Source organism: Stegostoma tigrinum, chromosome 3, assembly GCF_030684315.1.
Source record: "Stegostoma tigrinum isolate sSteTig4 chromosome 3, sSteTig4.hap1, whole genome shotgun sequence".
NCBI classification, from domain to species: Eukaryota; Metazoa; Chordata; class Chondrichthyes; order Orectolobiformes; family Stegostomatidae; genus Stegostoma; species Stegostoma tigrinum.
In genome coordinates, this window is record NC_081356.1 from 48,458,615 (window position 1) to 48,475,588 (window position 16,974).

The window sequence follows — 16,974 nt, forward strand, 5'->3', positions numbered from 1 at the left end:
GTAGGCAATTTAGAATAGCCAATCCACCTAATCTGCACATCTGCGCACTGCAGAAGAAACCAAACACGCAAAGGAAATCCATGCAGATTTATGGAGAATGTATGGACTCCACACAGACAGTCAGAGAGCGGAAACGAATCTGAGCCCCTGGCAATGAGGCAGCTCTGCTAACCACTGAGTCACCATGCCACTTTGTGTTTTGTTAATTCATTGGAAAGCATTTTATATGAATATATCTGTATCCATGCAAATATTATTTTAATTCATTACAACCAGAAAATAAAAGCTGACAGTTAAATGAAAACCCCTTCATGTTTTTCATTCTAACTTGTTTGATCGGTAGTTCATTAGGCTATGGGGTACATATTGGCATTACTACAATACAGAAAAAATGAAGCCTCCTGTCAATTGCCTGAAACTCCTCCTTTTCTTCCTGCTTCATTCCTTTTTATGACAAAGGGACCTTGGGATTCATCCATACCAAATCTGGAAGGTAATAAAATGTGAGGCTGGATGAACACAGCAGGCCAAGCAGCATCTCAGGAGCACAAAAGATGACGTTTCGGGCCTAGACCCTTCATCAGAGAGGGGAATGGGGTGAGGGTTCTGGAATAAATAGGGAGAGAGGGGGAGGCGGACCGAAGATGGAGAGAAAAGAAGATAGGTGGAGAGGAGAGTATAGGTGGGGAGGTAGGGAGGGGATAGGTCAGTCCAGGGAAGACGGACAGGTCAAGGAGGTGGGATGGGGTTAGTAGGTAGGAGATGGAGGTGCGGCTTGGGGTGGGAGGAAGGGATGGGTGAGAGGAAGAACAGGTTAGGGAGGCAGAGACAGGTTGGGCTGGTTTTGGGATGCAGTGGGTGGAGGGGAAGAGCTGGGCTGGTTGTGTGGTGCAGTGGGGGGAGGGGACGAACTGGGCTGGTTTTGGGATGCGGTGGGGGAAGGGGAGATTTTGAAACTGGTGAAGTCCACATTGATACCATTGGGCTGCAGGGTTCCCAAGCAGAATATGAGTTGCTGTTCCTGCAACCTTCGGGTGGCATCATTGTGGCAGTGCAGGAGGCCCATGATGGACATGTCATCTAAAGAATGGGAGGGGGAGTGGAAATGGTTTGCGACTGGGAGGTGCAGTTGTTTATTGCGAACCGAGCGGAGGTGTTCTGCAAAGCAGTCCCCAAGCCTCCGCTTGGTTTCCCCAATGTAGAGGAAGTCACACCGGGTACAGTGGATGCAGTATACCACATTGGCAGATGTGCAGGTGAACCTCTGCTTAATGTGGAAAGTCATCTTGAGGCCTGGGATAGGGGTGAGGGAGGAGGTGTGGGGGCAAGTGTAGCATTTCCTGCGGTTGCAGGGGAAGGTGCCGGGTGTGGTCTCTCCGGAAAGCAGACAGGGGTGGGGATTGAAAAATGTCTTGGGTGGTGGGGTTGGATTGTAGATGGTGGAAGTGTCGGAGGATGATGCGTTGTATCTGGAGGTTGGTGGGGTGGTGTGTGAGAAAAATCTGGAAGGTGTTTCCCTGAACACTACAGGCAATTTAGTATAGCCAATCCACCCAGCCTGCACATCTTTGGACTGTGGGAAGAAACTGGAGCACCCAGAAGAAACCCACGCAGACACGGGGAGAATGTGCAAACTCCACACAGCCAGTCACCCGAGGCTGGAATCGAACCTGGGTCCCTGGCGCTGTGAGGTTGCAGTGCTAACCACTGATCCACCGTGCCTTTCTTTTTGTTTTGTTTTGTTTTAAAAGTTCTGTTAAAAATCCAAGGGTTTTGGTCCAGTATTTTAAATGACAGGGACTTTTGCTCACTCCTACAAACTGATTAAAGATTTAACAGCAACTTAGCTTTGTTTAGTACATCTTCATCAATGTTGTGACCATTTGATCTTTTACATATAAATTCTGTGTCTGATACTACCTCTCACACTAACACCCGAAGAAGTAAACCTCTGAAAGCTTGTATTTTCAAATGCTCCTGCTGGACTACAACTTGGTATTGTGTGATTGTGTCCAACACTGGTATCCCCACATTAAGGTTCTGGGGACATGGGCTTGAATCTCATCAGGACAGTTTTCAGAATTGAATTCAGTAAAAAAAAGTAGAATGAAGTACAAGTCTAATGAAAACCACGTTGATTGCCATTAAAAAAAGCATCTGATATACTAATATCTTTGAGAGAAGGAATCTTGTCATCCTTGGATGAACGCAGCAGGCCAAGCAGCATCAAACCCGATGAAGGGTTTAGGCCCGAAATGTCAGCTTTTGCGCTCCTGAGATGCTGCTTGGCCTGCTGTGTTCATCCAGCTTCACACTTTGTTATCTTGGATTCTCCAGCATCTGCAGTTCCCATTATCACATCTTGTCATCCTTACCCAGTTTGGGTTATATACGACTCCAGACCAAAAGCACTGAGATTGATTCTTAATTGCCCTCTAGTCAATTAGGAATGGGCAGCAAATGCTGGCCAAGCCAGCAACACACACATTTACACTCAATAATCAAATTTTTAAAAAGTAAAATAGTCAGACACACCTGCCAACACTAACATATATCATAAGATCTTCCAATATGTTTGAAAATGAACGTTTTGGAAAAGGCATAACTTCAGACGGTAACTGGTTATTACAGTAAGTTAAAAGACCAATACCAATGACCATGTTGTGAAGGATGTAATATGCTGATCTGCTTTCTAGAGGAAATAAACAAACCATCACATCTTATGATGTAATAGTCTCATAGAATTGCAATGCTTAATTACATCAAAAATCTTAAGTTGAGCTGACTTAGCATATCATGGACAGAGCAAATAGATGTGGGAAGGTTCTGGTAGTGATACGGACCATTACAAATTGTGGCACAAAATCAGCCAAATGAAGAAAAAGATACATTAATTAAATTTAATAAAATTTATGCTCTCATGAATGTAGAGGTTTGTTTGAATCAAGAAAACATTTTTCCTTGATGATTTATTTCTTTTTATTTCTAATAACAGGCATAAACTGGTAAACATTACCCAAATTATATTTTTTCTTAAACAATCTGAGATCTAGGTAAATTATATTTTATCAATTTTGACAAGTTAATGTTTGCTTTGCCAAATAATTTCAAGATTTTGATTTGACCGTAGAAACTGCATGCAGACACATCCACACAAATGCTACACACCAAAGCACATGCACACTGAATTTGCAGGTAGAATTCCATGGTTTTCCAACACCAGTTTAACAATCTTGAAACAAAAGCACCCTGCATGAAACTTCACTTTTGTTAAAACATTAAAAAACTAATTAAGGCAATAGACAAGAACTAACGTTCTTACTGGTAAGCACAAAAATAGCACATGTGTGTTTCAAATGGCAAGATGAAAACATTATGAACCTGAGGAAGACTAACATAAACTCTCCATATGATTACAATCTGATCTGTATTTATTATCATTTAAGAAAAGCCACAGTTTACGGATTTTACAGATATTAGTAATGATGATTGACAGAAATTAGTTGAAAACTAATTTAATGATGCACAATACTGTAAGTTAGGTCACTTCCTGATAAAATATTGAGCAAAACCGAAAAGAAACAAAGCAAAGTCTGGAAAATGAAAAGCAAATTTAACATACAATATTTTATACAAAGATTGAATTTTGTGATTGAAAATTAATTATTAAATGTATTGTTGTCCACAATATTACTACTAAAATGTAATACACTGTATAAAGTGCTGGATATGTTGCCACATGAAAATTAAATATAAATATGGCTTTTATTGTTTTACTACATTCTTAGCAATCTCACTTTTAATACCGGGTATGCTTTTAAGTTATTTCCTGGGGTTAATTAATACAAGGCAAGTAAATATTTAAATTGTCAGTTACAATTCACAGCTTGACTCTTATTGGGAAATATCATTCTCTGCCAAAATAATTGATGGCCAGAAGCAATAGATAATTCAAATCAAAACATTATTTTATAGAAAACACAGTGTGGACTTGGAGGAACACAGCAGACCAGGCAGGATACTTCCATGCTAAATTGTTGACAGTGAAAAATAATTCCCAACCTATATTCGTAGGACCATAAGATCTACATGTTAGTACGAATGGGCAATGTTCAAGTTTTCAATAAGGCTTTGTTATAACTTTGTTACTCCAAAGCCAAACTCAATGAAAACAATATGTTTAGAAAAACAACAACATAATTCACAAATTATACACAGTTTATATAAAAATTAGAAGTCAACCTGGCCAGTTGCTGCTCAGTTGACGCTGAAGGTGCATTCAATTGACAAAAAGAACTTCTGATAAATTAATACTCTAAGTGGAACCAGTGAGGTCAATTTGCTTTCTTAATTGCTGTGAATCAAATACGATCTCAACAAACACATAGAACACTTTTCTGAAGTAATTCATGAAATTTGAACCATTCCACAGCAGAGCATTAATAGTTTTATTGTAGAGGGCACTTCAAAATTATATACTGATTTAAAAAACACATCTCCAATATCTATTAAACGTCTCCCACATGCAAAATGTGATATGTACTATTACTTGGACTTTTGTCAAAAAATTCAATGATAAATATCATTAAAAAGGAAAAACAAAATCCAAACAATTGCCCAATTAATTAATAACCTACACAGCATGAAAAATTCAAAAAATTAATAGTCCATCACAAAAATTGGTTTTTCATTAACATTTCGATAAAAAAATGTATTGGATAGTGAAATTTTTTCTGGCACTTCAACTAGCAACAGGCGGTTAAATTGTCTTCTCAAAGATAGATTTTACACAAGCACTTAAGCAATGTAACAAAGTGTGTACAATGAAACAGAAAGAAACATTAAATCACTGACCCCAGGGCTCCATATTCCAATATCCCTGAGCAACCTAATACCAACTGCCAGCATTTAACAAAAGCAAGACCAATCTTTCGCAGAACAACGCAGGAAGATAACAGTCAAAGAGATACATTTCACCTAGACACTTGGCTACACATTCTATTTGTTTTTTTCCATAACCGGAGGACAGGAATAAAATTCCCATTATCTTAACGTATTAATTTTGAAAAAACAGGCGATGCAGTAAGCGTAATAATTACCAAGTCAAACACACAATTTCAATCAGAAGGAATTAGAAAATTACTCTTTTGGACAAAGCAAGCTTAAAATTGAAATTAATATTCATAACAGAATGTCAGTAAACAGAAGGTTCACAAACAGAGTGAGTATACAAGGGACTATTGTTTGCATTTACAAATGAGAACATGCAGAAAATGTAACATTGCTCGTGCAAGGAAAAGATGATTTGTTGCTACTGACCACTGTCAAAATTCAACATGCTTTTTTTTTAACAAATATAAGACTTTGTTTTTGGGGTTATGTGAAGTTGAAATAATCAAAGTTCCCCTGCAGTAACAAAGACACCAGGCTGAATATTCATGAACTCATCAACAAATAAATAATGAGGCCAAACAGCATATTAATTATCAATGTCTTGAGTAACATTCTCATTATAAAGGAAAGCACATTAACTGAAACATGAGAGTGCATGGTTGAATATCGAATGAGTGGCTATACAGCACAGTTCCTGTAAAGTTCATTTCTACTGACTTAAGAAAGAGAGACAGAAAGAAAAAGAGAGAGAGCAAGGGAGAGTTGGAGTGGTTTGGTGGGTTGCTGACAAACAGCAAAGAAAATAACAGAAAGCAAATTGACCCAAAAATTGAGACGAATAATTTGGGAGCAATTAATCGAAATTGTTATGACACTTAAGATTCTGACTTGTGTCACTTCCAGTGCTCATTTGTGCAAGCAGTTAAATTTGCAATTTTTTTTCCAAGGAAGTTTTTCTGCTCGCTCAGAATATGGAAGGTTTTGTGCGCCGGCACGAGACAAAACAAAGCCTATGCTGCTTGGCCTGCTGTGTTCATCCAGCCTCACATTTTATTATCTTGAAAGCCTTTAGTATTCTGCTTCATGAGTGGAATGGGGAGGAAAGGCGTCATGAAAACATAGATCAAACCTATTCAGAAATTGTGTACTTCAGCTTTTGCATGTTCGCACTTCAATTGTTACAAAGGGGAAGGGAGAAATACTTCTACAAAAAAAAAGTTTCATCATTGCCAACTCACCATCCACCAAGTCCTTGCTGACATATCATAACACAGCTGCCATTTTATGGAGCCGTCTGCTGCATTCTCAGCCATTACGTTGTTAACAGTCTTTATCTGATGCAGTTTGTAGAAGGTAAGACACCTAATCAAGGAAATATTAGCAGTGGCATGCTAGGCCACATGTAGGCCAATCCTTATCAGGCTGCATTATGGGAACAGCATTCTCACTCCCAATATCTTATACTTACAGATATTGTGACAAGGATCTGACTTTTTTGAGCTACAGCTGAGGTAGATGTGAGGGGGGTTGGGGCTACAGCGGGTGGGTGGGAAATCTGACAATAGCTTTATGTGTGTAAAAGAACTTCAACTCTTCTGAGTGGGTAGCTCATTGGAGTTCAAGGCAAACTGTTTTGCATGCCTGTCTTCTGTTTATTGTTAAATGGGTTGTGAGGTTCAGGCAATAAGGCAAAGCAAGCCTTTAATTGCCTGGAATTAATATCCTTTCAAAAATAAATAGGACTTTCTATGACACTGACAAGACCTGGTTCACATATCAGAGCATATGCTCAGCTGGGAACACACAGGTAGCAGTTGCAGCTGGACCTGGCATTGCTTTGCCAAATAGTTTTGTACATGGAAGTGACAAATGGAACTGGTTTGAGCTGAAGTTAAAGTGAGGTGAAAACAACATTATAACTCCTCATCTTGGCCTGCGGAATGTCTTAATGCACTTTTGAACTCCACATGTTTCTGGATACCTGTAGACACAAAGACAAAGGAGACATATTTTGTCAGAGTATACATATTTGTGAGTGCATGTGTGTATTGTAAGATGCTTCCAATTCCTCACACCCCTGTAGTTTATGAAAGTTGAATTGCCAGGTTTCATAAATAGATGCATGAAAAATAATTCTAATTGTTTGCCATACTCAGCCCTGACATGATTTTTTTCAGAATAGAATCAGGGGCCAAAAAAAGCAGCTGGTGAATGGAGCTCCCCCCTTAATCCCAGATGCACACAGTCAATGGTCAGCTCTTAATGTCTTACTTGTATTGTGTCTTATTTTGCGAGTATTCAAGTGTGAAAGTCAGGTTCTTTTGGTTTCAGCTTTCATTCAAGCTACACGAACAAACTAATTAAGCTAAGCAGTTTGTTTTAACTATGACTGTGCTAATGAACTTCTTTCTTTTCTCCTACTATTTGTGATTAAGGTTTCCCCATGGTAGCAGCAAAACTAAATAAAAAAATATAAACAGAGCACGGTAACAGTTAATTTCTCAGTGATAGACAACTGTAATTGGCAGGATAAGATGTTGGTGTGGGAGAGTGAACATAAAACAAAACTCAGTACTTTGCTAAAAGTGAGAGGCATGAAGTGTGACAAATGTAGATCTTCAAAGTCATCTTCACACAAATTCATCCCATATGAATTATCTAAATATGTGTTGCACACATGCTATCTAGAGCAAACCAGAATACAATATATACAAATTACCAAATTTTAGTTGGCATATAAAAAAACAATGATTACTTTAAAAGTAGTTAGACATAAAGAATCAGCTTACAAATATTAGTCTGAAGAGCAGCTTTGTTACTTCCAGAAAAGAAGTGTTCAGTTTATTTGGCAAAAAGAAATACTGCACTTCAAAGCAGACCTTTGTTCTCTAAAAACAAGTCACCTTTTGCATTTGGATCCTAATCAACCACCTGACATATTTCATCAAAGATAAAGCACGAGAAATGGACCCTTATATTTGTTTTTACATCTGCTATAATTAACTCAGTTCTAGATCACAAAAATTACCATCTGTATAATTTTCTATCTCTGACTTCACTAAAAGTGACAAATGAGAATACACTAACGTGACAGGACAGCTATTGGAAAAAAACTAGAGTTGTTAAAGATCAAACTGGTTTCATTTTTGATATAGCAGAGAGCAAGAGTATTAGTATTAGTACAGACATTATACTGTCTGTCAGTATTAGATCATTCTGTATGTGGTCTGACTGAACTAACCCGCAGTTTTGAGGAGTGAAAGATTAATAAACAAAACTGCACGACAACTGGTACATCTTGGAGCAGACTGAGGTTGGTTAGATACTAAATAAAAACTGAAAGAACTGCAGATGCTGTAAATCAGGAACAAAAACATAAATTACTGGAAAAGCTCAGCATGTCTGACAGCATCTGCGAAGAAAAAAATCAGAGTTTACGTTTTGGGTCTGGTGACCCTTCCTCAGAACTGTTCTTCCCCAATTCTGAGGAAGTGTTACTGGACCTGAAACACTAACTATGATATTTTTCTTCACAGATGCAGCCTGAGATGGTTGCAGCTTTTGGATGTCAGTCATCTCGGCTCCATGACATCTTTGCAGTAGTTCCTCAGGGTAGTTTTCCAGGCCCAACTAGTTCAGATACTTCAATAATACTCCCTTGATCATCAGATCGGAAGTGGGAATGTTCACTGATGATTATATCATGTTCAGCACCATTTGCAACTCCTTAGTCCAGGTTCAAATACAACAAGCTCTGCTCAATGTGCAGGCTTGAGCTTGCAAGTGGCAAGTGACATTCGCACCACACAAATGCCAGGCAATAGCCATATCACCAACATATTTTGACATTCAATGGTGTTACCATCACCGAATACACCGACTATAATCATCCTGTGGGTTACTATTGATCAGAAACTTAACTGGACTTGTCACATAAACACAGTTACTATAAGAGCAGATCAGAGGCTAGAAATACTGTAGTAACTCATCTCCTGACTCCCTAGAGCTTGCCTATCATCTACAAGGCACAAATTAGCAAATGGAATACTCCCCACTTGTCTGAATGGATGCAGTTTGAATGACACTGAAGAAGCTTGACCCCATCCAGGACAACGTAGCCTGCTTGATTGGCATTACATAAACAAGCATCCATTTCCTCCACTATCAACACTCAGTAGCAGCAGTGTGTACTATCTATAAGATGTTAAACAAAAATTCACCCAAGATCCTTAGACAGTGCCTTTGAAACCCACAAGAACTTCCATTCAGAAGGACAAGGGAATCAAATACATGGGAACCACCTGCAAGTTTCCTTTCATGCCTCTCACCATATTGAACTGGAAATATACCGCCGTTCCTTCACTATCATTGGTCAAAACCCAGGTTGGCCTGATCTAGTGGCATTGTGGGTCAAATTACAGCATATGGAGTTCAGTGGTTCAAGAAAGCAGTTCTCAATGGCAGCCAGAGACAGTAATTAAAAATGCTAGCCAACAACCAATCCCATGCCCCACAAGTTAGATGGGAAAAAATGACAGGAGGAGCAACAAGAGTTGGAACTGATTTTGGATCAGCCTGCAGAGACAGAAGACCTGGAAAAAAGGAATCAACATTAATGATAATTGTTGACCTGAAACCAACTCTTTGGTGCTTTGCCTTTGGTGCAGGTATCTATCTGTATATGACAGACAAGTTGTTTTGATGAATTTTACCCTCTTTATATGCCAACTACTAGATAAGCAGCTCCATCCTCAAGAATGGAAATCCCATCCACTTGCCCAGAAAGGGATAGCAACCCTCAATATTGTGTACACATGTCATTTTAGGGAGACACTGGGGAGTTGGAATTTCACAAACATCCACTTGTAAATGTATCTGGAAGGTCTCTGATGCTTTTCTGCTGAGGCTCACCAATTTATTAATTTTCCCTTTGGCTGGGATTCAGGTAGCCAGGGCTGTCATCATTGCTGCCATTGCTGGAGTTTTGTGAGTGCAGGTGAAATTCACTGTAGCCAGGTGGACTTCAGTGCACACTGTCTGCAATCAGCAGGCTTCATGAAGCAGAGGAGCATCCAGCCCATGAATAAGCAGATCACCTGTGACCATACCAGCTATATCCATGGAGTTTTCATGATTCCTATATTCTTGACCACATATTGTACCTGCAGCATTCAAATACCCTTGGGACACTGAGAGATGCTTGCTTGGCTACAAGCCTACCCCTTCATAGTCTATCGGATGGACAACGAATGCTGAGCCAGCCAGCGACAGACATATCCCTTGGATAAGGAGAAAAGAATAATGAATTGCTAAAGTACCATTTTCCTCTCTATATCTTCATCAATCTCCTAAATTTATTTGACCTTGATTTTTGTTTTAATCTGTCCCATTACATTAGCACGAGCAGATGATGGGACAGAACAACCGTATCAGGTGACACCCTGTCAACTCCCAACCTATGGTCTGCCTGCAGCAGTATTCAAGTGGACTCACACTTGCCCAAAGCAAACAGAACCCTTAGGTCATGTACATTCTTGTCCTAATCTGTAATAAGTAAACCCAATATATTGGGGAAATGAAGTTGTATTTATAGTGCTGACTGGTTTGCTGTAGCCATGTGACTTCTACCACAGCTGCAAGTGCCTTTGTGCTTAGTCTGCATCAGCCATTAAAATACATCACAAACAAAATGCTGCATTCAGAAAGGGGAGTTCTGGAACAGTAATTACATCAAGTTTTCAATCACTAGGTTCAGAATCTGTTTAAGGCCACCGAAAGCACGTATGACAGGAGGAAGCTGGCACCAGTTAGATTTATTTTTCACTAACAGTCCATCATCCTTCAGTCCCACATGACCCGTGCCTTTAAGCATGAAGCATAAAATCTTCAACTCAGCAGCTGGTCTCATCACTGAGTGCTCTGGACACAGTTAAAGCTATTTCATGATCTCAGGTGGTGTGTAGTGAATTAGCTGTTTCTTAGCTTCTTCTATGATGGGAATCTCAGGTGAGAGCTATGATTGTTCATCCACTCAGCACATATGATTGAAGTTGGTCAAAAGCATTTTTCAATTTTACAATTACACGTTGGGCTCCACCATCACTGAGAATGGGAATATTCATGCAGCCTCCCCCTCCTGTCAGTTTAATTGTTCAATATCATTCACAACTGGATCAAAATCATTGGTTGTTCACTTAGTTGTAGCTATAGAATACTTCTTCCACTGTTTATTATACAGTTTATTGTGTGTTGTACCTTTCTGAGGTTATCTAAACTTTAGGTATGCTTGGTATTGCTCCTGGCATGCTCGACTGTACTCCTCATTGAATTAGGGCTGGTTCACTGGCTTGAATGAAAGGTATTCTTGGCCAGATTGTGATGGTGCTGATGGAACTCTGCTGCTGCTGATGGTCTACAATACCTCTTGGAATCCAAATTTTCAGTTGTTCTGTCTGAATCTGTCCCATTTAAAAGAGTGAAATTGCCACCCAACAGGATAAATAATGCCGTAAATATGAGAAAGGGTAACAGTTTATTGTTTTGACTGCATAACAGTCTCTTCTACTGGTACTGCAACAGATAGATTGATGAGGATGTAGGTTTTTTCTTTCATGTTGGTTTCCACACTACCTGCTGCAAGCCCAGTTATTTCCTTCAAGACCAGTCAGCTGTAGTATCACTAACTAATTCTAATTAAGAGTCAACATCAGAATGGTGCAGGAGGGAGGGTTTTGGATTCTTGGATAATTGGGGCTCTTTCTGGGGCAGGTGGGACCTCTACAAGCAAGATGGTCTTCACCTGAACTAGAGGGGTACCGATATCCTGGGGAGGATATTTGCTAAGGCTATTCAGGTGGGTTTAAACTAATTCAGCAGGGGGATGGGAACCAAAATTGTAGTTTGAGTACAGAAAATGTTGAGTAGGGTGGTCTGAAATAAAGTTTCGGGGACGCAAGATGGCACCGGCAAGCAAGAAGTTGGTTTGAAGTGTGTCTACTTCAATGCCAGGAGTGTCCGGAATAAGGTGGGTGATCTTGCAGCATGGGTTAGTACCTGGGACTTCGACGTTGTGGCCATTTCGGACACATGGATAGAGCAGGGACAGGAATGGTTGCTGCAGGTTCTGGGATTTAGATATTTCAGTAAGAACAGAGAAGATGGTAAAAGGGGGGGGAGGTGTGGCATTGTTGGTCAAGGACGGTATTACAGTTGCAGAAAGAATGTTTGGGGACTCGTCAACTGAAGTCGTATGGGCTGAGGTTAGAAACAGGAAAGGAGAGGTCACCCTGTTGGGAGTTTTCTATAGGCCTCTGAATAGTTCCAGAGATGTAGAGGAAATGATAGCAAAGATGATTCTCAACAGGGGTGCGAGAGACAGGGTAGTTGTCATGGGGGACTTCAACTTTCCAAATATTGACTGGGAACACTATAGTTCGAGTACTATAGATTGGTCAGTTTTTGTCCCGTGTGTGCAAGAGGGCTTCCTGACACAGTATGTAGATAGGCCAACAAGGGACGAAGCCACATTAGATTTGGTACTGGGTAATGAGCCCGGCCAGGTGTTAGATTTGGAAGTAGGTGAGCACTTTGGTGATAGCGATCACAATTCTGTTATGTTTACTTTAGTGATGGAAAGGGACAGGTGTATACCACTGGGCAAGAGTTATAGCTGGGGGAAAGGCAATTACGATGAGATTAGGCAAGATTTAGGGAACTTAGGATGAGGAAGGAAACTGCAGGGGGTGGGCACATTAGAAATGTGGAGCTTATTCAAGGAAAAGCTCCTGTGTGTCCTAGATAAGTATGTACCTGTCAGGTAGGGAGGAAGCTGTAGAGTGCGGGAGCCGTGGATTACGAAGGAGGTGGAATCTCTGGTCAAGAGGAAGAAGGCGGCTTATGTTAGGATGAGATGTGAAGGCTCAGTTAGGGCACTTGAGGGCTACGAGGTAGCCAGGAAAGACCTAAAGAGAGAGCTCAGAAGAGCCAGGAGGAGACATGAGAAGTTGTTGGTGGATAGGATCAGGGTAAACCCTAAGGCTTTCTATAGGTATATGAGGAATAAAAGAATGACGAAAGTAAGATTAGGGCCAATGAAGAATATAGTGGTAAGTTGTGTGTGGAGTCAGATGAGATAGGGGAAGCGCTAAATGAATATTTTTCAACAGTATTCACTGTAGAAAATGACAATGTGGTTGAGGAGAATACTGAGATACAGGCTTCTAGACTAGGTGGGATTGAGGTTCACAAGGAAGAGGTATTAGAAATCCTACAGAGGGTGAAGATAGATAGGTCCCCTGGGCCGGATGGGATTTATCCTAGGATTCTCTGGGAAGCCAGGGAGGAGATTGCCGAGCCTTTGGCATTGATCTTTAACTCGTCATTGCCTACAGGAATAGTGCCAGATGACTGGAGGATAGCAAATGTGGTTCCCCTGCTCAAGAAGGGGAGTAGAGACAACTCTGGTAATTATAGACCAGTGAGCCTTACCTCAGTTGTTGGTAAAGTGTTGGAAAAGGTTACCAGGGATAGGATTTATAATCATCTAGAAAAGAATAAATTGATTAGGGATAGTCAGCACGGTTTTGTGAAGGGAAGGCCGTGCCTCACAAACCTTATTGAGTTCTTTGAGAAGGTGACCAAACAGGTAGATGAGAATAAACCCGTTGATGTGATGTATATGGATTTCAGCAAGGCGTTCGCTAAGGTTCCCCACAGTCAGCTATTGTACAAAATGCGGAGGAATAGAAATGTGGGAGATATAGCAATTTGGATTGGAAATTGGCTTGCTGAAAGAAGACAGAGGATGGTAGTTGATGGGAAATGTTCATCCTGGAGACCAGTTAGTAGTGGTGTACCGCAAGGGTCGGTGTTGGGTCCACCGCGGCTGGTCATTTTTATAAATGACCTGGATGAGGGCATAGAAGGATGGGTTAGTAAATTTGCAGACAACACTAAGGTCGGTGGAGTTGTGGATAGTGACGAAGGATGCTGTAGGTTGCAGAGAGACATAGATAAGCCACAGCGCTGGGCTGAGAGGTGGCAAATGGCGTTTAATGCAGACAAGTGTGAGGTGATTCACTTTGGTAGGAGTAACCGGAAGGCAAAGTACTGGGCTAATGGTAAGATTCTTAGTAGTGTAGATGAGCAGAGAGATCTCAGTGTCCATGTACACAGATCCTTGAAAGTTGCCACCCAGGTTGACAGGTCTGTTAAGAAGGCATACAGTGTTTTAGCTTTTATTAATAGAGGATCGAGTTCCAGAACCAAGAGGTTATGGTGAAGCTGTACAAAACTCTGGTGTGGCCGCACTTGGAGTATTGTGTACAGTTCTGGTCACCGCATTATAAGAAGGATGTGGAAGCTTTGGAAAGGGTGGAGAGGAGTTTTACTAGGATGTTGCCTGGTATGGAGGGAAGGTCTTACGAGGAATGGCTGAGGGACTTGAGGCTGTTTTCATTAGAGAGAAGAAGGTTGAGAGGTGACTTAATTGAAACATATAAAATAATCAGAGGGTTAGATAGGGTGGATAGGGAGAGCCTTTTTCCTAGGATGGTGACGGCGAGCACAAGGGGGCATAGCTTTAAATTGAGGGGTGAAAGATATAGGACAGATGTCAGAGGTGGTTTCTTTACTCAGAGAGTAATAATGGAATGGAACGCTTTGCCTGCAACGGTAGTAGATTTGCCAACTTTAGGTACATTTAAGTCGTCATTGGATGAGCATATGGACGTGCATGGAATAGTGTAGGTTAGATGGGCTTGAGATCGGTATGACAGGTCGGCACAACATCGAGGGCCAAAGGGCCTGTACTGTGCTGTCATGTTCTATGTTCTATGTTCTATGAATCATTAACCAGTCACAACATGCCTGCTGCCCTGTGGATGTATAAACACTAGATGTACATAACAGTCTCAAGTCTGAGACAGATAAAGGTATGAAGGTTTCTTGCTAAGATTGGACATATTATAATATGCTAGAGAGTAATGGATATCCATTTTCCAGCAATTATAATTATAGCTATAAATGGATGTAAGTTTTCTCACTGAGATGGAAGGTTTGTTTTCAGACATTTCGTCACCATTCTAGGTAACATCATCATTGCATTCCAACGGGAACCCCATGAACAAACACATTGATTTGGAGCCCATCTACCACCCTCTGAGAAAAAGAACAGGAAATGACATCCCCAACACTGGACATGACATCACCAACCCAAGGAAACCGAAACAGATAAAAAGAAAGGGGGACATAACACCAGTGCTTCATTGGAGGCTCACTGATGATGTTACCTAGCGTGGTGACGAAACGTCTGAAAACGAACCTTCCAGCTCAGCAAGCAAACTTACATCCAGAACCTCAACCTGAGCTACAAATCTTCTCAAAACTCACTATAAATATAAATGCAATAACGTATAAAGAGAAGTTTGAATAACATGCAAAATTACAAGTATTGAGTGAAAATTATTAGAATGACTTTCCATTTGCATTATGTGTTTTTCAAAGAATTATCAGAGATAATTGCTGCTTTACATGATTCACTAAAGAAAGATGACTTTATATGGGATTGTCAGGCTGTGATTTGTCTGAATAAGAGCAAGAGGTTCAGCTTTCAACTCCATGTACCTGACATTAATAAGGATGCACGTTAACGTGCAGAAGAGAGAAAATGAGGAACATATTTCTTAAAATCGCTTTGCACTAAACTGCTAACTGGAAGGAAGAGAAATTAAGCTTAGATCTACAAAGAATAGTTGTTTTTAGTTTAGGTATTTAAAATATATACCTTTCAAAAGAATGTCATCCAAAACAACAATCATGAACTATTTCACTCAAGGAACTAGAGAATGATACGGAATAGAAACAGTGGCTCAGTGGCTTGGTGGTTAGCATTGCTTCTTCACAGCACCAGGGACCCGGGCTCAATTCTGCCCCTTGGGCTGTGTGCAGTTTGCACATTCTCCCCATGTCTGCATGGGTTTCCTCCGAGTGCTCCAGTTTCCTCCCACAGCCCAAAGATGTGCAGAGTAGGTGGATTGGCCGTGCTAAATTGCCTGTGGTGTCCAGGGATGTGTAGATTAGGGGGATGGGTCTGGGTGGGATGCTCTGAAGGTCAGTGTGGAATTGTTGAGCTGAAGAGCTTGTTTCCACATTGTAGGGATTCTAGGGGATCTTTTTCAATACATGGTGTCCCGAAAGTGTTGATCAATGTTGATCAAAGGAAATAAAACAAACATAACTAAAATACTGAGAGAGCCAGAAAGCAAAGGTATGGATGTCATGTTTCAAATAAACAAAACATTGGTTTGCTCTCACCTGGAGTACAGACAACAGTGCTGGGCACCATAGCTTGGAGAGGATATTGGGCCTTGCAGCGGAGGGGAGGGGAATGATGTTTAGTCAGCCAGTTGTCATCCGGCTCAGAATAACACCAACAGCACGGGTATGGTTGGCATTCCAAGCGAGGTAGATGTGGTCCTGCCACATCTATTCCAAGTAAAACCATAGCAAAGGGTATGGTTCAATGCAGCGTTCTGACCATGATGGCAGCAGAAGTCAGCAACGAGTGCTTGCTGACAGCAGCTATGACCATGGCAGCTCCAGCTGCACATGGAGATTATGGCTGTTTTACAGTCTTCCCTGCAGAAAGTTTTGGAATTGAGCTCAGTGAGGCCTCTCAAGTCAAAACTGTCATTACCACAACCATCAACAGTATCATCACCACCATCTCCAGCCCTGGTTCTTTCTGAAGTTGCTGTCAGCATTGCCCCTAGACCTGGCAGACTTGTCCTCCCCACACCGCTGGATGAAGTCAATTCTTTTGATGGGCAAGAGTCTGAAGAGGAAGAAGTGGAGATCGTGCTGATGTCTCTGCCAACCAGCTATTCTCTTTTAGCTTTTGCCGTCATGGAGCTTGGCTGTGAGTGTGGGCCCATTAGCGAGGAATGGCACCGGAGTTTGGCAACATTGACATTGGTGGGCTCAGTGTAGGATTTGAGACAGTGGCAGCACGAGCATTGACCATGGGTATGATGTCAGGGCTAATTCAAAGGGTCAGACTCTTACAATTGGTCAGGAACTTTG

General features: G+C 41.0%; 2 protein-coding genes across 3 annotated transcripts in view; both read right to left on the reverse strand.

Moving 5' to 3' along the window:
• Positions 1 to 6,152, reverse strand: part of LOC125451225 (nuclear factor 1 B-type-like) — a 683,573-nt gene extending 677,421 nt beyond the window's left edge. For both annotated transcript variants that reach the window (XM_059644590.1, XM_059644588.1), the window contains exon 1: positions 6,132 to 6,152. In XM_059644590.1, the coding sequence (XP_059500573.1) occupies positions 6,132 to 6,134 (3 nt within the window). In that variant the 5' untranslated portion in view covers positions 6,135 to 6,152. The remainder of the gene's footprint in view (positions 1 to 6,131) is intronic.
• Positions 6,153 to 6,379: 227 nt separating this feature from the next.
• The window catches only part of zdhhc21 (zinc finger DHHC-type palmitoyltransferase 21), a 252,814-nt gene continuing 242,219 nt past the window's right edge, over positions 6,380 to 16,974 (reverse strand). The window contains exon 8 of the mRNA XM_048528123.2: positions 6,380 to 6,874. Within this exon, the coding sequence (XP_048384080.1) occupies positions 6,817 to 6,874 (58 nt within the window). The 3' untranslated portion in view covers positions 6,380 to 6,816. The remainder of the gene's footprint in view (positions 6,875 to 16,974) is intronic.